Source organism: Chiloscyllium punctatum, chromosome 49 (assembly GCF_047496795.1).
Source record: "Chiloscyllium punctatum isolate Juve2018m chromosome 49, sChiPun1.3, whole genome shotgun sequence".
NCBI classification, from domain to species: Eukaryota; Metazoa; Chordata; class Chondrichthyes; order Orectolobiformes; family Hemiscylliidae; genus Chiloscyllium; species Chiloscyllium punctatum.
In genome coordinates, this window is record NC_092787.1 from 9,000,607 (window position 1) to 9,021,291 (window position 20,685).

Here is a 20,685-nt window from a genome sequence, read left to right on the forward strand (position 1 = left end):
TCAGAAAGATGTTGTGAAACTTGAAAGCGTTCAGAAAAGATTTATAAGGATGTTGCTGGGGTTGGAGGATTTGAGCTACAGGGAGAGGCTGAACAGGCTGGGTCTGTTTTCCCTGGAGCGTTGGAGGCTGAGGGGTGACCTTATAGAGGTTTACAAAATTATGAGGGGCATGGATAGGATAAATAGACAAAGTCTCTTCCCTGGGGTTGGGGAGTCCAGAACTAGCGGGCATAGGTTTAGGGTGAGAGGGGAAAGATATAAAAGAGACCTAAGGAGCAAGTTTTCCATGCAGAGGGTGGTACGTGTATGGAATGAGCTACCAGAAGATGTGGTGGAGGCTGGTACAATTGCAACATTTAAGAGGCATTTGGATGGGTATATGAATAGGAAGGGTTTGGAGGGATATGGGCTAGGTGCTGGCAGGTGGGACTAGGTTGGGTTGGGATATCTGGTCAACATGGACAGGTTGGACCGAAGGGTCTGTTTTCATGCTTTACATCTCTAAGACTCTAACACAATCTTCAACTGATTACTCTCGATTGGCATCTACATTCTACCCAGTCTTCTGATCCAATCCAATGGTAACACTGCATGTCAGATCCTAGAATGAAACACGCTTGATAGATCAAGGGCTGAATCTTAATTTCTTTTGCTATGCGTCAGTTTTGTCAAGTGTTTTGGAGGGCTTCACATCATGATGTTTGGAGACGTTTATCACCTAAACCCATCTGATTTATTACCTCCCCAACTCTTTGATGCCCCTCTCACAAATGCTAGCATCATTATATCATGTGCCATTTGCAAAACAACTCACCATTTCCCGGATATCCCAGATTTGACCAACATTCATGGTGCAACACCATCTTTAAAAACATGCTCTGCACCCAGACAAGAGCTGTCAGTCTGAAGCTGCCCTGCATGGTTCCTGACATTGGCCCTGAACGTGGCAGACAATGGAAAGTTGGTGCCTCTCTTTCTGGGCAGGAACATGGAGCTGTTGATGGGCAGGAGGTGATACAGAGGCAGGATATCCTTTTCTCTCAGGCCAACAGAGGTCGCATTCTATTGCAACCACACCAACCTGGACCAAGGTTACCATCCTGGCCAGTGTAGTATCAACCATCTGAAGGAATGTACAGAATGTAGAAAGAAGATCAATGACCTTCTCCACTCTGCAAATGTAAGTGTCACTATCTTCGCGTTGATACCTCACACTCACTGTCTCTGCTACTGTACCCACCATTTCCTACAACATCTGCCTCATTCACTCTCAATCTCACTAACCTCTGATCCTAACTAGCTCTGAGTCTCGTCTGCACAGCCTACTAACCCCCTCTGGACATCTCCATACATGCAGCAAAAGTAACAGTGTACCACCCATCTTTCTCTCCCTCACCCACTATGTGCAGAGTTTCTTCTCTTTGACCACTCTGAGCAGCTGACCAAACCTATGTACTAGTTTTTTTTGCAGTTGGTTATCATTGTGATTAGTCACTGAAACAGATTAATAGAAATCTGCAGATATTCTTTAACATTTAACATTTTTTTCTAAACAAAAAAGGAGAAAAAAAAGCTCTTAATACAAACAGCAAAGGCAAATTTCAAACTGCTGTTCCACATTGTCCTTTACTGTTAGTCAATTCCAGTGAAATTTCATTCTTACCTCAACTGTTTACATTTTTAAGTTAACGGATTTCTCCCAGCCTCTTGTCCTCAGGCTGTAGAGGCATTTTCACGATGCTTTTCCAACTCCATTAGCAAAAATATTTCACAATACCTTTAACAAAATTCTTCATGAGAAAGCACATGAGCCGACTGATCACGTGATGCTGACACAGAGCCCAGTCCTTCGTGCACTGTCACACCTAGTGACAGGGATGCAAATTGTGTAACAGCGAATGGGAGTTCACTTTATTTAAAAGAATGTTGGCAATTCTTAAATCGCATTATAGCCAAACTGCGCTTAATAAATGAGCGTTATAGGTGAACTACTTGCATTTCTTTTGTCAGAGTAATATGTAGTGGGGTGAGTTAAATAAGATATTTGAGTTTCCATGTTTTTTTCCTCCTTTAGCATTTGGTAAGTAAGCAACTTGATGATAATGTTTATTGGTTCAATGCATTTTGTATTACATCAATGGGATAATTAAGAGTATAATGCAGCTAAAATCAGTAAATAGTGATCTGCAGTGAGATAATTCACCAATGGGTCTCTGCAGAACAAAAGTGCTGGTGTCACCCAAGTGTCATTAAACAGTGAGAATGGAAAAGCATTCAAACTAATTACCTTATAAGGAAGTGATATAAATAGTCAATATTCTAATTGATATGCAATATGTAACCCAACAAAAGTGAGTTTGGTTTTGTTTTGTGAAAGGATACAATTTTATTTTACTTGCTATTATTCAGATCGATTTGTATCTGGAATAATCTGTTCTACTGAAAATATTGGAAAACTAAACAAATGCTCCATAAAATAGTATTGCAGATGAACTGAGAGCGATATGATAATGGGCGTAGGAATACATGAGAACGGGTGACTATGCTAAAAGCACATAACTTGTACGGCATGGTGCAGTAATGTCATGGTGAATTGATACGTTTCATTGTGTGTGAGGCTTGTACTCTGAGTATTTACTAAACTTTATGAACTCTGTGATCATGCTGTTTTTTTTGCTATGCTGCGAACAAGTATGTCATCCATGTTTTAGTCCTTGTTTCAGTTTAAGGATTTGAAACATTGCCTGTTGAATTGTTTCTGATGCTGATGAAATGCCAGAAGGTAGGTAATTAAAGCAAGATCACCTGAATAATGTGATAAAAGTGGTAACAACCTTGATTCTTAGTCCAGTGTTTGCCAAAAGCCACTGTTTGTGTCTAATTTCATAAAGTGTATGATAGTGGGTATGGGGTGGGTACTAAACTTGGAAGGTTGGAATCAGGCTCTACGGTTGTTAAACTGGATGTTGAGTCCTAGAGATCATGGAGTTCCTAAGGGGAAAATAAGATGTTCTTTGAGCTTGTCTTGAGGCTCCATAGGACACTGCAACAGGCCTGCAACAGAAATGTTAACCATGGGAACATGGTGGTGTTTTGAAGTGGCAGGTAACCTGATGCTCAGGGTCATTTTCATGGACAGTTCTGATGAAGAGTCACCAGACTCAAAACATTAACTCTGCTTTCTTCCGATAGATGTTGCCAAACCTCTTGGGTTTCTCCAGCAATTTCTGCTTTTTCTTTCAGATCTCCAGCATCACAGTTCTTAGTTTTGTTTTTTTTTATGTAAGTAGGAAACCAATCTACTTTGGATCCAAAGTGCTAATAATAGAGAAACAGGCTTTAGCAATTACTTGGGGATGCAAGTATTTCACAGGTTACCTGATGGGAATGAAGTTTCAAGTGGAAACTGACAACAAACCATTAGTTACACTATTAGATTCCAAGGAAATAGTCAAAATGTCACTGAGACTCCAGAGTTTCAGACTTAGGTTGATAAGCTCCAGCTACCTATCTGTGTTCTAGGAAAGGTGCAGATTAAACCTGATGTACTATCCAGAGCGACAGTGGCTAAAGTTGAGGCAGAATATTAGACTTTATTTAAGAAGTAGAAACATTTTTGACAGTAATAACAAATAATTTGCTGACTTTGGAAAAGAACTTAGAGGAATTTCAGAAAGTAACTTTGAGGAATTTCATGAAGATCAAAAGACAGATGTAGAATGCACCCAAATCAGACGACTCTGTCTAGACAACAGGCCAACAGAACAGCTTCTATGTAAATATCATGGACAAAGGAAGCACTTGTCCATTGTAAAGGAGCTGCTAGTTTTGGATCACAGTCTGGCAACACCAAAACACATGAGAGAAGAAAATCTAAGATAATTCATGAAGGGAATTTAGGAAAAACCAAGTGCAGAGCCTGAGTACAACAATCTAGTGGTCAAACATTTTTTTAAAAAATAGAGAATTTCCTACATATGTGCAATCAATAGTCAGATATCAATAGATCTTTTATTATCTTTTAATCTCCTTGGCAAAGTTTGAGATTAGACTTGTTTGACTTTTAATAGAAAGCATAGTTGATTCTGGTATTCACCAGCAAAGGTACAAATGAGCAGAAGATAGTATGACAGAATTGGTACAATTCTGGCTACAGCGTGAAGACCTTGTCAGCTTTGGCAACAGGTCAGAAGGTTTGCATTAGAGATACCATGTCAGAAAATCTAGTCCTCAGAAAAGCTGGACTGCTACAGTTTGACATATTCAAACTCTGGTAGGAATATTCAGAAGGAACAGAAGAACATTTATATTACTCAAAGCAGTGATCAAAGCAATATGATTACTATAGAGTATGGGAGAATGAAAACAGAACTACATCAACTATCTTGCAAAATGGTACATGAGTTACAAAAATGGTGGAAACCATCATTCTTGTTGAACAATCTCTTGCAAATCAGATTAGGATGAGCAATGAAAGTACCACAATGATTCTGCTTCAAATGTTCAGATGTTGGAAATTCATTGAAATTATGTTTCCCTAAAATTTGAAATAAACTTGGTGGTAGTTGTTGTATATGGCAATGCACGTGTTAATTATATTATGTAACTTTGACAAACCAGTCATATGTTATTGTTGTGCTAACATAAAGGGAAAGTGGCTGTCACTCCCTATTTGCCCTTAAAAAATCTGAGTGGCTTCCTTGTGCCATTTTCAGCAGGCAGTTAAGAGTCAATATTGCTATGAATCTGGAGTCACACGTAGGCCAGACCAGGTAAAGATGGCAAATTTTGGCAAAGGGGGCACGGTGGCTCAGTAGCTAGCACTGCTGCCTCAAAGCGCTAGGGTCCTGGGTTCAATTCCTGCCTCAGGCGACTGTCTGCATGGAGTTTGCATATTCTCCTAGTGTCTATGTGGGTTTCCTGTGGATGCTCCAGTTTCCTCCCACAATCCAAAGATGTGCAGGTCAGGTGATTTGGCCATGTTAAATTGCCCATAGTGTTAGGTGCATGAGTCAGGGGTAAATATAGGGGAATGTGTCTGGGTGTGGACTTGTTGGGCCAAAGGGCCTGTTTCCATACTATAGGGAATCAAATCTAATTTCCTTCTAGGGGACCAGATAGATATTCATAACAATTTACAATAGTACATGGTCATCATTAGACTAGCACTTAATTCAAAATTTTTATTTAGTTTGAATTTTGAGAAGATTTGTAGCTCAGGTTGAGGTTCTGGATGTAGGTTTGCTGACTGAGCTGGAAGATTTACTAAAACATCAGCTAACAAACTTGAAAGACCCTATACAGACAATAATCAAAAATAATGCCATTTACAAAATATCTTACAAGAACTGTAACAAACACTACATTGGACAAACAGGCAGAAAACTAGTCATCAGGATACATTAACATCAACTAGCCACAAAACAACATGACCTACTCTCACTAGTATTCTTACATATGGATGAGGAAGAACACTATTCGACTGGGACAACATATCCATCCTAGGACAAGCCAACAGAGACACGTACGAGAATTCGTATAAGCATGACATTCCAACCAGAACTCTATCAACAAACACTGACTTAGATCCCATTTACCAACCCCTGAGAAAAAGAACAGGAAATGACATCACCATAGGAAATGATGTCACCACAGGAAATGGCATCACCAACCCTAGGAAACTCAAACATATAAATAGAAAGCAGGCTACACCACCAGTGCTTCATTCAGAGGCTCACTGAAGATGTTACCTACTATGGTGATGAAACATCTGAAAAATGAATCTTCCAGCTCAGTGAGCAAACCAACATCCAGGTTCAATTTGAAATTCACCTCTGCTATAGTGAGATTCAAACCCATGTTCTTCAGACCATTAGTCTGGGTTTCTGGCTTACCAGTCTACTGACATGTCCATTGTGCCATCACCTCTGCCATATAACAATTACACAGAATATTTAACTTTGTATTATAGTGTATTAGCATGTAAATGAAGGAACTCATTAGAATTCCTGCGAGGCAGACAATCGTTACTCTTACCCAAGGCAATGACAGGGATGCAATAGGATCAGAGTAGGAACAGCCTAGTCTAAGACAGCAACCTCTAGAATGCTGGAATGAACCCCAATACACAGAATCCATAAGGACATAACAGCATGGGGTTGTTAGTATGGTGTCAGGACCACAATAAAGCAGCTCAAAAAGGTGAGCATCAGCTCTGGAATAAAGTTCCATTGTGAAAGTGTGCAGAGAAAGACTATTTAGAATTAGATATATAGAATAAACTTCCACCATCAAGTTGTAAGTGATGTTTAGTGACCACCATATTCAGTGACCCTTCCTAATTTTGTTTTGAGAGAGTGATTAAAGATATTTTTGAAAATTATAGTTGCTAGCACATCATAACTGGAACTCCTTAATCAACAGCCCTCCATCATCTTCTGTTCTTGCAGATACCACATTTCCACATTTCCACTAATTGATAGAAATCATCCAAGCTGCACCTCACCTCCTGCTTTCCATCTTCCATATGGAGCAAACTCGCTGAGCAAGATCTACCAGCATGCATGCTTTGGATCAAGGAATGAGAAACATAGGAAGTCACTAACAAGGCAAACCACATCAAATGGCAAACTTTTAAGTATCGTTAAAAGAGTGGTCCTTGCTAAATAGATTCAGGTCAGGCCTGGGTCCCTGCATAGCCAACATCTATCAGGTGGCTTCAGAACAAGTCCTTTATGCACTGAGGAGAGACAAACAAGGCTACCCAATAGTGAAGGGTAATGTGGGCTAGTCACTTTAAAATTAGCAAATGAGGAGGGTAGCAATCAACTTCGCAGGATTGCATTAATAATGGTTTGAGGATCTGGTGAGAAGGTACAAAGCAACAAATGAACTCGGTTTCTGCATATTCCATTTAAACTCATGTACTCCACACTTGAAGCCATACCCTTGCAAAAAACCCAAAGAAAATTGACAAACTATTTTTCTAATATGTAAAATATTTTTTAGTAAATCCTTGAAGCAGTTTATTCCTTAGATTTTGCTTATATGCATTATTCAACATTAAATGTCCAGATGACAGGAAACAAAAATTTTACTATTGATGGTAACTGAGAAGTCCTTTCAAGAAATTATAATGATATATCCTTGGATTTAACAATAGTCTAGTATATGTAGATTTGGTAACATATGCAAACAAATAGAATTCCGATCATACCGATTTTTTGATGGGTTTTAGTTTGGCATAAGTAACAATATCCACTGGAGTTAACTTGTTTAAAGTGTGAGATTTTTTCAAAGCATAAAATGTTTTAAATTATGCACACTTGTACCTTAAGTAAAAAGGTGTGCTATTCAGGAGAGAGGACTGATTATTTAGACTTAAAATGTAAAAAAAACATGCAGTAAAATTCAGTTAAAGGTTTTCAAAACAAAGTGGTTAGCACGTGTGCAAAAATGTCAATGACTATTTTGAAAAAGTTGTGATTTGTAGGTGGAACAAGGAGCATGCAGGGAACATAATGGTGTCAGGTGCCCACGCGCAGATTCGTTCAGGCTTAGGAACATCTGTCACTAGTAACTGACATCACTTGTGGATAAGCAGGTGGCTGTTTTGATAACCATCGTTGCATTGATGCCAATCAATCTATTTTGAAATTGCATGCTTTTGCATTGTTACAAAACTCCATAGTAAACCTGACTGATTATTTGAAATGACATCAGAATGGGATTAAAAGACAACCAAAAAAAATTTTTTTTACAAATACAATTCAAGTATTTGATTAAACGTTTTGTTCCAAAAAAACTGGTAAACATTGCTTTCTGACTTAATAAGACAGTGACTTTACGAGCTTCAGGGAAATTCATAGAATCATGGAATCTCTACAGTGTGGAAGCAGTGTCGAGTCCACACTGATCCTCTGAAGAGCATCACAGCTAGACCCACCCACTTACCTTATCCCTGTAACCTTTTATTTCGCATGGCTAATCTGCTTAGCCTGCACAACTCTGGACCCAATTGGTAATTCAACATGACCAATCAACATAACTGGCACATTTTTGGACTGTGGGAGGAAACCAGAGCACCCAAATGAAATGCACACAGACATGGGGAGAATGTGCATACTCCACACAAACAGTCACCCGAGTTTCGGATCAAACCTGGGTCCCTCGTGCTGTGAGGCAGCCATGTTAATCACCGAGTCACCATGCTACCCATTTATTACATATCATAAAAAATGAAAACAGAAAATGCTGAAAACAGCTTATGTGGTGTGAGAAACAGAATTAACTTTCAGAATGTTGACCATTCATCAGAATTGTAAATATACTTTTGTGATTTTGACTCCGTATATTTGTTTTACTCAAACATGCTATTTATCCTCTTGAAATAACTCTCCAGAGAGTTGGACTATAACCTGGTGTTGTGTGATTTTTAACTTTGTCAACCCGAGTCCAGCACTGGCACCTCCAAGTCATGTCTATAGAGACCGGTATCCTGTCACTAACTCGCCCTTTATTTACAAATAAATATATATATGTATGTATATATATTTCTTGTTTGAATCTTCATTTCAACGTGAACAAAATGCAGATAGTGCAAGAGGGAATAGAAAATAATACCTTTGATATTAGAAAAGATGTAATAAAGTTAAAAAAAATTGCTTATTGAGAATTTTGATATATGCCGTTGCTGAACTCAGTAAATAATAATGTTTGAAGTTATTCCAGAGGAAAGGGTATGCAGTCTACAAAATAATGTCATGCATTGCAGCATTGAGGTTGAACTACTTCTGAAGTGAGAATAATTCCGAGTACCAAAACAAGGAATGTAAATTCAGAATGACTTGCACCACATGTTTTCACTAAATGAATCTGGGGCATAAATCTCTCCAAATCGAACAACCTGAATGATTTTGTAGTAAGGTTAATTTTCCAAGCATAACCACATTAATTTTGTTGCTATGATCACTAAGGTTTTCTTTCACTAGCTATGTTCCTACTCATGGATGAGCTTAACATATAACCTGTATAAATCACTCAGAGGCCTACTGACAATAAACCTAAGTCCAAATACAGCAAGACCTGGACAATATCCAGGCTTGGGATGAAAAGTGGCAAGGAATATTTGCGGACATAAATGCTAGACAATAACCATCTTCAACAACAGCCGGGAGGTGAAGCCGAGTGTAGACCTAAGTTGAAGCCCAACCTGGACTCATTTGCTCGGTCTGTTTATATTTTTCTCTCTTTCTCTGCTTTAAGAGGCCTGTAATGCTGAGCTTCTAATTTTATTTCTTTATTTTTCTAATTTATACCTAAGATTATATACCTAGGCACCTTTGTACCTAAGATGGCATAGGAAATGTCAACTTTGTACATTTCCACTATACTCATATATTCCTGTACTTGAAAACAATAAAACCTCATTCTAATTCTAATGTTACTTAATTATAGGTTATAATAATACAATCTCCATTCCATTTCAAGAACTTGGAATATACTGGGTGTGATATAAACTTTATATCTTTCCATCAAAATCCACAAGGAGAAAAACAGACTAAAACTAAGTAGCCCATGTTATAAGGGAGTAATGACAGCAAACCTGCTGGCTTTATTACTACTTTGAAACTGTCAGCAACTTTTGGAACTTTTTGCACATCGGAGGTATGTGAGGTAATTAAGAAATTGATGTCAGTGATTTTACACTTCCCCAGAAGATGCCCTGTTGAAGTTCCTCCAGAATACAAAGTTAAAAATCACACACCACCACCTGATGAAGGCGCAGCGCTCCGAAAGCTAGTGCTTCCAGTTAAACTTGTTGGACTATAACCTGGTGTTGTGTGATTTTAACTTTGTACACCCCCCCCCCCCCACCTCCCAGTCCAACACTGGCATCTCCAAATCATGACTCCAGAATACAAACATTGAGCTATCCAGAACTTAAGCTCTTGTTAGTCCTAATAACAAAAGCCCGAGGAAGTTATTTCTTGTTGAATGAGGTGCAACTGGGTTTTTAATAGTGAATAATAGTAATTATTGAAAATCCAGTTTCACTATTATCATTGGACTTTCAACAGCTTGTAAATAAAACAGATTTCTAAAAAAGGGTCATTGGACCCAAAACATTAACTCTCTCCACAAGCACTGCCTGAACTGCTGAGTTTCTCCAGAAATCTCTGTTTTTATATCACTTTAAAATAATTATTTTTAATGTTTGATTTATGATGTCATAGGTTCTATCTGAATCCCATATGTATATTCTAATCATTTATTTTACTAACTGTAAAACTTCAAATTAAGAGTTTAGTGATTCAGTAATGTGTACTTCCTGGTTTATTGTCTACGAGAACAAAGCCATTGGTTGCTTATCCTGCTAAATATTGGGTGGCACTTTCTCATCCTATCTGGAACTGACATAATTGTAGCCCAAGTGGGATGAGACCCTTAAGTGGTCATTAATTGATTTGCTCCAGAAATTTCTGTTAACTGGTAGCTGTTTGGGAAGATCAGGCATGAAACCATGGGCCTACCTTACCAGAACATAATTTCTGGGGTAGCAGGAAGGACATGTGTATCTCCTCAGTGACAACCTGCCCAATTATTTGCTCCTCTTGCCACTGTTGCTACCACTTCTATTGAGGAAGAATTGCAACCACAGTCTTTGAAAGAATGTCAATTTTTCTTAGTTCTTTGCAAAAACTGATTTAAGATTAAATCTAGGTCAGGTCCCTGCTGTTACTTCTGTCCAAGAGACAAATCTCATTACAAAAGCATGAGACCACAAATATTAATTCAATTTTTGCTTACTTAAAGTTAATCCATTGAGGAAAGCAGAAACATTTCTGTACCATCATCACTTCAAATTTAATTTTCTTGATCCATTAAAAAAATCAGCAAATTTAGAAGAGCAGGAAGAAGTAGAATCAAGTTGGCAGGTATTCCAGCCACAGTGGCAAGGGGCACGGCAGCAGAATAGATCAGCTCCTCTGTCTCAGATTCAGAGATCATCATATAGCAGTTTATTGTTACTTTGAACCACCAGTGAGCTACAATAATGTTACCAAAGCTGAGTGCTCTATTTATTCAAATATTAAAATATATTAAAGAAAGACCAATGATAAATGAAACATATTCTGCTGTCTTTTTTGTGTGGAATCGTACTTATGCCAGTGAGAAGTTAAATGAGTGAGACTTTAAAGGATTTTAGCCCTTTTAAATTTTCATTATGACATTCAAATTTTTAATATTCATGCTTTTTTTTTGTTGCTACTTTTAATATTTTCAGCATACTTTCATGATAATTTGTTCATGGAATCATAGAATCATATAGTGCAGGAGAGGCCCTTTGGCTTGGCCCAACAAGTCTGCACTGACTTTTGATAAACATGTTTTCTTCTATTGGCATTTAATGTTTATGAAATATTAAATGATTTATGTACTAATATAACCAAATACAAAGCAAACAACAGTAAAATGAGAATACATTAACAAGAAATCATTGATAGATCAAGCAGTGATGCAGCTCAAAATTTTAATGTTATTTTGTAATTAAGTTACAATTAATTGGGAGTGACAGGGACAATGTTTATAATCCTACAAATACATCAGAGGTTGATTTAGCTCCTAGTGAGTTTCCAGCAGGAAATTGCAATGCTGAGTTAATTTCCGATCTGCCTAGGAGCATCACAAGGCCACAACAGTTATAACCACAGCCCTCATTACTGTGCTGATGGTCTACCTCTTGCTTGCTTGTAGAAACTAGTCAGTTGAAATTAAATAGATCAGGGAGCGGGTATTGATAGAATGAAGTGGAGGTCATCCAAAGAGATAATGTGGAATGGAGTTAAGGTGGAAAATCATCTATAATCTTATTGAATGGTAAAATGGATCTGACAAGACAAGTAGCTTTCGTCTAGTCTTATTTGTTATACAGGTAGACAACCCTTTATCTGAAATCCCAAAATCCGAAAAGCTCTGAAATCCGAAGGATTTCTCATGAAGTTTTTTTCTCATTAACAAGATTGTTTGGCAAGTAAACAGTTAACCCAACTCCACACCCAATCGATGTGTGTTACTCAGATGCAATCTGGAGGGCTGGTGTGGCCCAGCACTGGCAGGCCTCAATTCTGTCTCAGGGCCCATTTTACTCACACTGAGTCTGCTGTTTGGTAAGATTTTATTTAAATTTCAGCATCAAACTTTCACTTATTCTGAAATTCAAAAAATTCAGAATTCCAAAAACTAGCTGGTCCTGAGCATTTCAGATAAAGGATTGTGCACCTGTATATTAATATTCTTATGTGGATGAGTCCCAATTATTCCCTTAGGCACCTAGAGAATATTCTTGCTTTCTCTGGCCTTACATGAAGTAACTCCACAAAGACCCATATCTCATCACCAAGGCACTTTTATTTACATGTGGAAACTCCTTGACTGATCTATGTTACTCAGAATGAACAGAACCTCTGGCACTCTTGTTTATATCTGTCAGCCAGGGCTCCCTGATTGGACCAGATTAACAGCCCCAATTGGGGAACTCATATTCTATGAGGTCTGCCTAGCTGACAATTTTAGAGTCACCACATCCTCTAAACTTGGGAATGTACGCCTTTTCTTTCTCTTGTAGCCTCTCCTGGACTATTTCACACATGATCTGGTTCCTATGACTTAGCCTCAGATACAGGCACAATGTACTGCACCTCGTGCGCCCAGGGTGTGTTGGGAGAAAGTCATGCTTTTCTTCAAGTGGTAAAGGCATTAAGACTGGGACATCTGCCATGTCCATCTCAGACTCTGAGGTTTCTTCACTAGGTGGAGGGGAAGAGCACACAGATTCCAACAGCCTTTCTGGCTGTGTAGAGGAGCTGGGTATATTTTGCTATCATGCTATTTGCAAGTTTGCAGCTTTCAAATGGTCCACTTGCTTGTTCAAGCTAACTTCACCGACACAAACTTTGTATGTCACAGGACCTGACCTCGCTTCAACCATGCCTCTTACCCATGCAGGGCCATTTCCCTCACCAAACCTCACCCCCTAAACACTCTCACATAGGGGAATTTGCATACAGCATTGGCATTCCTGATGCCATTTCACCCTCGCCCCACCAGATCCGGGAAGATCAAATTTAACCTGATGCGGTATCTTCTCCCCATTAGCAACTCTACTGGAGCTGTCCCTGTAGTTACATGTTGGGTGGTCCAATAATCAAATAAGATCCAGGACAGTTTGTATTAAGTGAAGCTGTAGGCTATTTCTTCGTCGAATTGTAGGCTTCGTCAGATATATGCAACAGTCCATCTTCCGCAGCTACACTGGCACCACCCCTCACCTTTTCCTCCGCTACATCGATGACTGTATCGGCGCTACCTTGTGCTCCCACGAGGAGGTTGAACAGTTCATCCACTTTACTAACACCTTCCACCCCGATCTCAAATTCACCTAGATCATCTCAGATTCCTCCCTCCCCTTCCGAGACCTCTCCATTTCTATCTCAGGCGACCGACTCAACACAAACATTTACTATAAACCGACCGACTCCCACAGCTACCTAGATTACACCTCCTCCCACCCTGCCCCCCTGTAAAAACGCCATCCCATATTCCCAATTCCTTCGCCTCCGCCGCATCTGCTCCCAGGAGGACCAATTCCAATACTGAACAACCCAGATGGCCTCCTTCTTCAAAGACCGCAATTTCCACTCAGATGTGGTTGACGATGCTGTCCACCCCATCTCCTCCACTTCCCACTCCTCCGCCCTTGAAACCGCCCCACCAATCACCACCAGGACAGAACCCCACTGGTCCTCACCTACCACCCCACCAACCTCCAGATACATCGTATCATCCTTCGTCATTTCCGCCACCTCCAAAACAGACCCAACCACCAAGGATATATTTCCCTCCCCTCCCCTATCAGCGTTCCGGAAAGACCACTCCCTCCGCGACTCCCTCGTTAGGTCCACACCCCCCACCAACCCAACCTCCACTCCTGGCACCTTCCCCTGAACCACAGGAAATGCAAAACTTGCGCCCACACCTCCCCCTCACTTCCCTCCAAGGCCCCAAGGGATCCTTCCATATCCATCACAAATTCACCTGCACCTCCACACACATCATTTACTGCACTTTAACTCCCCCTCCCACTCCACCAAGGACATGCAGGTCCTTGGCCTCCTCCATCGCCAGACCATGGCAACACGACGCCTGGAGGAAGAGCGCCTCATCTTCCGCCTAGGAACCCTCCAACCGCAAGGGATGAATGTAGATTTCTCCAGCTTCCTCATTTCCCCTCCCCCCACCTTATCTCAGTCCCAACCCTCGGACTCAGCACTGCCTTCTTGACCTGCAATCTTCTTCCCGACCTCTCCGCCCCCACCCCCTCTCGGCCTATCACCCTCACCTTAACCTCCTTCCACCTATTGCATTTCCAATGCCCCTCCCCCAAGTTCCTCCTCCCTACCTTTTATCTTAGCCTGCTTGGCACACCTTCCTCATTCCTGAAGAAGGGCTTATGCCTGAAACGTTGATTCTCCTGCTCCTTTGATGCTGCCTGACCTGCTGCGCTTTTCCAGCAACACATTTTTCAGTTCTGATCTCCAGCATTTGCAGTCCTCACTTTCTCCTAGGCTATTTCTTTAAGCCTGCCTTTAAAGTTTGGACTGCTCTTTCTGCCAGACCATTGGATGATAGATAGTATGGAGCTGTGTTTGGCTTTGTTTTGGGGTTTTGCTGTGGGCTTAACTAGAGGTCTTCTGGTTATGATTTGTTTTGAATGAGGCTATGCAATTTCTTTCACTCAAGTATTATCCCCCAAACTTATTCGGCCTGTTGAGGTTATCTATTTCCATTGGCATACTTTGTTACTCATATGCTCCACTTGTCTCATTTTCTAATGACAAGCCTGTTGTAGTACCTGTTTGAAGTCCAGTTGGACTTCAGGTAGTAAGCACTCTTGCATGGTCACAACATTAATCCCACATACCAAACAGTCTCTTAGCATCTCAAAATGGTTAAATCAAAGTCACATGCGTCTGCCTGTCATCTTAACCCTCTCAAAAATCCCAATATGGATTCCCCTGGTTCTTGAACTGCCAAGTAAAACTGATAGTGTCTCAGAATTAGAGGAGGCTTGGGTTGTAATATTCCTTCACTAAATCTGTCAACGCTTGAATGTTTTTAGTATCTGGTGCCTCAGGTTATTAGACTCCTAATAACCAAAAACCTGTGGGTCCACAAGCTGTCAGGTGAATTACTTGTTGCTTTTCATCTGCTTCAATGTCATGTGCCTGGAAAAAATAATACATTCTTTCCATATACTGGATCCAATCTGCAACAGCAGGATGGACAGAGTCTAGCTTCTCAAATAACAACATGATGTCAGAAATACTTATCCTAACTCAAAGACAACTGTGGCAAGTGAATTTCTGCAGGAGCATATTTGTTTCTCTTGTTGCTACTGAAATAATTCACAAAGGCCAGTATCCCATTACAAAGTCATCCTTTATTTACACATGCATAGTACTTTACTCAAGTCCAGCTTCCTCAGAGTCAGCTGTCAAAATGAACAGGATGTCTGACACTCATGTTTATATCTGTCAGCCAGGGCTCCCTGATTGGATCAGATAAACGGCCTCAATCGGGGAACTGATACTCTATGAAGTCCACCTGGCTGAACTAATTACAATCACTAAATTGCACATTATCATTTTTTAAATCTAACTCCTCAATTTATAATTTTTCACAGTGTTTTTCATTTAAAATTGATAATGATGCTGTCAGCATCCAGATGGTATATACTCCGCTGGTTTCAGCTGAGTGGTTTTGCCACTTGCTCAGAAGGCCATGTCAGTAGCTTTGGAAGAGGACAGACTTGCATCTTACTTTTAAAGGTTCAGAGAATAAAATCACAGAGAATTCTGGACCATGATCGACAATTTTTGTTCATGGATTTCTATAGCCCAGACATCGTATGCTGGAATATGCCCAGGACAGATTACACTGAAACTGCTGAAGCAATTTTCAGATAGGATTTTTAACTGAGACAAAGGACAAGATTTTACTGTAGACTTTTGAACCCCAAAGTTGGGACAAAATAAGATTGCTCGCAGTGGGATCCAATTAATAATTTTACTGAAGCCTGCCATCTCAGGTACATAAAACTCCTCTCCAAAGAGATGTGTTCAACCATTGCTATAAGGTAGTATCAAATTCATTAAGGCAGAGTGACAGTGTGCATTATTCTTCATATTTTCAAAACTTGATTTTCTTTCTCAAGATCTAAGTATAGATCAGAAATATGCAAAGGGAATAATTCAAATTTATAGTACAGAAAAAAAAATCAAGGCTTTGCTTTTCAGAGGAAAATAGACCAAATTATGAAAGGCAGTCCTCCATAAAACAACATTTAAAAATTCAGTATTACAGATAATAGATATAGAATTTGGTTGAAGCCAATGTAAATCAGTGACACCAACTATACCAAAAATTTAATGTGTTTTCACACATTTACTCTAAGAGACAGAAAATCAGTGTTAAATATTAAAATAGAAAACCTCAAGTATCTTTAGAATTATAATATAATGAAAATAATGTTAAACAAAGCATCTCTGAATAGTAACAATAGAAAGAAATAAGTGCTCTTAAGCTTGTATAATTCAAAGTGATACTTTGTTTATTACATTTTGAAATTAAGTGACATTTTTATATTTTAAATGACGTCCAGATAATTCATTGAAAGGAACTTCACGTTCTGAGGATCAGAAATCAAGAACAGCAGAAAAAACTCAGATTTCTCATGATTTTGAAGTAGTTGAGAAGAGCACAAGCAATATAACAGCTACTCCATTCTCTGTCACCAGTCGTGGCACGGCTACTGCTACTGCAACCACAAGCTCTGGCTCCATAGATGCTGTCATGCTCACCAACAAGGAGGCAAGCACTCGATCACCTGGTCCAAATAAAGGTATATTTATGTTGTGCAAAGGAATTTTTATGCAGTTTTACCTTTTATTAATTTGAATGCAATCTTATGAAAGATTTCCAAGGCACCAACCAGCCAAAACATCCTCTCAAGAAAATAGTACAATTCAATAATTTGAATTCATGCAGCTCCTTTAACATAGTAAAATGCCCCAAGGAGCTTCACAGAAGTATAATCAGACAATAATAACACTTATTCAAATATTAACCATATTTTTAATCACACATCAAAATTTAGCCATTAGATATTGTTTACTGTTTTTGTATTTATTTATTAGCAGAAACTGCTAGCTTTTTAATTAACAAAATAATTATCTGTAGTTAGGTTTCATTCATCGGTTTTCTTTCTTTCTTGGTCATCCTGTACAATACAATATGCCAAGTTGAGATGTCAAGAAGACAAAGTAAATGTTCCTCTGAACTCAGCAGTAAGAGATGATGAGGTTAATATTGCTGGCCTTGCCTCAGCTTTCCCTCCATCCATTTGAAACAACAAACGTGGTGCGCACTTCTTTCTATCCCACCCCACGGATGACAATGTTGAGAATTCAATATGGAGAATAATAAGGGCAAAATTAGTGTTGCATTGCTCTATATTGCTGAATTTTGTTGAAGTATACTGCTGAAGTATAAACAAATATGTTGTCAAAATTTTCATTTAAGGATTTATACTCTTTCATATTTATCAAATAAAAAAAATTTGTAAGCAGTATCATATAAATTTATAGAGTGCACCAAGCCACTGCAGAATGTCACACTTTCTTTAGTTCAAGCAGTATATGGTACTCACACATAGTGCTCTTGTTTTTATTTAAAGTCAGAGGTGAGTGTTATGGGACTTTATCAATGATTGAACCTCCTGAGAAACATCACAGTTATGGCCGCAATGAGGGTGCCTGGATGAAAGATCCTATAGCAAAAGATGACAGGATCTACGTGACAAACTATTACTATGGAAACAACCTGGTAGAATTCAGGAACCTTGACAACTTTAAACAAGGTGAGATATAACCTGCTTTACAAATCAGCAGAGAAGTGAAATTGGAACATTATATACAGTAATGATCCTCAAATTTTCTGCATGTTACTTTAAGATATATTGCATTTGTTAAAAATTGATACTTTACCCAATAGATCACCAATCAAATTATATTCAATATTGCACCTAACTCTTTTCAACATTTTCCCACATTTGAATTCAGCTTATTTATATAGGCTAATGTTTCTAAATTCAAATTATTAGACATGCATTCTTCAAGGAGCAGCAACCCCTATATATCAAAGGGCTGGTTCAATTCTGGTTAGAAGGAGTCTGAATTTCTTTTAGGGGTGGTACGGTGGCTCAGTGGTTAGCACGGCTGCCTCGCAGCAGCAGGGACCTGGGTTCAGTTCCTGCCTTGGGCAACTGTCTGTGTAGCATTGGCACATTCTCCCCATGTCTACATGGATTTCCTCCGGATGCTCTGGTTTCCTCCCACAATCCAAAGATGTGGAGGCCAGGTGAATTGGTCATGCTAAATTGCTCATGGTGTTAGGTGCATTAGTCGGCTGTAAATATAGGAAAGGGGAATGGGTCTGGATGGATTACTCCTTGAAAGGTTGGTGTGGACTTGTTGGGCCAAGTGGCCTGTTTCCACACTCTAGGGGATCTAAACTTATATATTGATGTAACAATGAACATCCCAATTTGGCTTTATCCAACTCCATATAATGGAAAGGGTTTGCTTTTTAAATCTAGATGTAATTTGATTTTAAATGACTTCACTAATCAGTAGGTTTAACATTTGCATCTTCTTTTCCTCTAGGCCGTTGGAGCAATCTGTACAAGCTTCCTTATAACTGGATTGGAACAGGACATGTTGTTTATAATGGGTCATTTTATTACAATAGGGCTTTTACCAGAAATATCATTAAATATGACATTAAGCAGCGGTATGTAGCAGCCTGGACTCTTCTTCATGATGTGGTATATGAAGATACAACACCATGGAAGTGGCGAGGACATTCGGACATTGACTTTGCTGTTGATGAAAGTGGCCTGTGGGTTATTTACCCAGCCTCCTATTATGAATACACCCAGAACGAAATCATAGTCATCAGTAAATTAGATCCTATTGATCTTTCAATGAAAAAGGAAACAACTTGGAAAACAGACCTCAAACGTAATTCTTATGGCAACTGTTTCATTATTTGTGGTGTTTTGTATGCAGTAGACACTTATAATGAAAAGGAAGGCCAAGTGTCCTATGCATATGATACTCACACAAACACTGAAATAAATCCAAAGTTGCCTTTCATCAATGATTACACCTACACGACACAGATTGACTATAATCCTAAAGAGAAAGTTCTGTATGCTTGGGATAATGGTAATCAAGTCACTTATAAGATTATTTTTGCATTTTGAGTTGATACAGAAGCTCAACCTATCACAAAGCACTTTGCCTAATTTTGATTATTTACAAAGAATGGGAATTTGCACTTCGGCTAGTAGAGAAATATCTATGGCAACTCTTGTCTTATAGCTTTATGAATATGAATACTTGTGTAAAATGTATTAAAAATATTGCTGATCATTGTAGACAAGTGCTATGTAAGATATAAGCATTTTCCCTTCATTTTATGTCATTCCAACATCATCTAATATTTACTGACAAATGATAAAACAGCAAAGCTTCTTTCTCTACCTGACTATCCCAGATGTCAATAAGGAGGAACTGCATTTCAACTTCTCATGCGAATTTCTTCAGAACTAGCACAGTGGATTAATGCATCCTTGAATCCTCACCAACATGGGGTTCACTTCGTAAAATTCTCTCAGTAATGTTCATGTTAAGTATCAACAGCTTGATTATATTTGTAGAGTGTATAATTATCTTTCCTGAAAACACTAAAAATGTTTACAATAGTTTAGGAATTAGTTGTAATTACACCCCCCCCCCCAATGAGACTACACTAATATTATATTGTGTGATAACGTGCACTGTTGTATAATCCTGTTAAGCAATTTTCTGGATAAAGCATAAATCTAGAGGCCAGTTCCTTTGATTCAAAAACATGCAAAAATCTTGTATCAATGTAAACCGCCTGAGTAAATTGTGCAAATGGACATTAAGTAAAGGATTCATACAGGTCATAATCTGTTTCAGTACAAAGAATAGATTTTAAGGTAGTGCAATAAATATATCAATATAACTTTATAAAAGCTATGTCAGAATACCTTTAGAATATGATTTTTACAACACCGTTGGGCCTGAGCATTGCACCAACCAATCTGGAAAGAAATTAAGTACAAGCAGGACATTTTGTAGATCAAAACAGTATTGTTTAGTCTAGACTTTGTGGTAATAAATTGATCTGAATAACCAAAATCTGTTGTTTTGCCTGAACCACCACTTACACCATTTTACTTCCAATTCATTAATTTATACCAGCTACTTTGATTCAGAACTGCAATTTAGTTGAAGATCTTATGTTGTAGTTTGAAATTTTGTATACTAATCCAGTAATTTGCTTTTTGTTTAACCCAGAGCTTATCTTTGTGAAATGCTTTTTATTGTATGGAGATCATATACATTTGAAAACAGATGATACTGACAACCCAAAGTATTTCATCAATAATGCCTCTGGAACCAGAGTTCAAGCTTCACTTAGGTGCTTAAGCGTGGGCTCCTCTCCACTGGGGAGATAAAATATGGACTGAGT

The 20,685-nt window shown here is 38.8% G+C and overlaps 1 protein-coding gene across 1 annotated transcript in view; it reads left to right on the top strand.

The window, feature by feature from the left end:
* Positions 1-20,351, top strand: part of LOC140469367 (olfactomedin-like protein 2A) — a 70,533-nt gene extending 50,182 nt beyond the window's left edge. The window contains exons 6-8 of the mRNA XM_072565816.1: positions 16,724-16,963; positions 17,798-17,980; positions 18,786-20,351. Coding sequence (XP_072421917.1) covers positions 16,724-16,963; positions 17,798-17,980; positions 18,786-19,387 — 1,025 coding nt within the window. The 3' untranslated portion in view covers positions 19,388-20,351. The remainder of the gene's footprint in view (positions 1-16,723; positions 16,964-17,797; positions 17,981-18,785) is intronic.
* Positions 20,352-20,685: the final 334 nt, after the last annotated feature.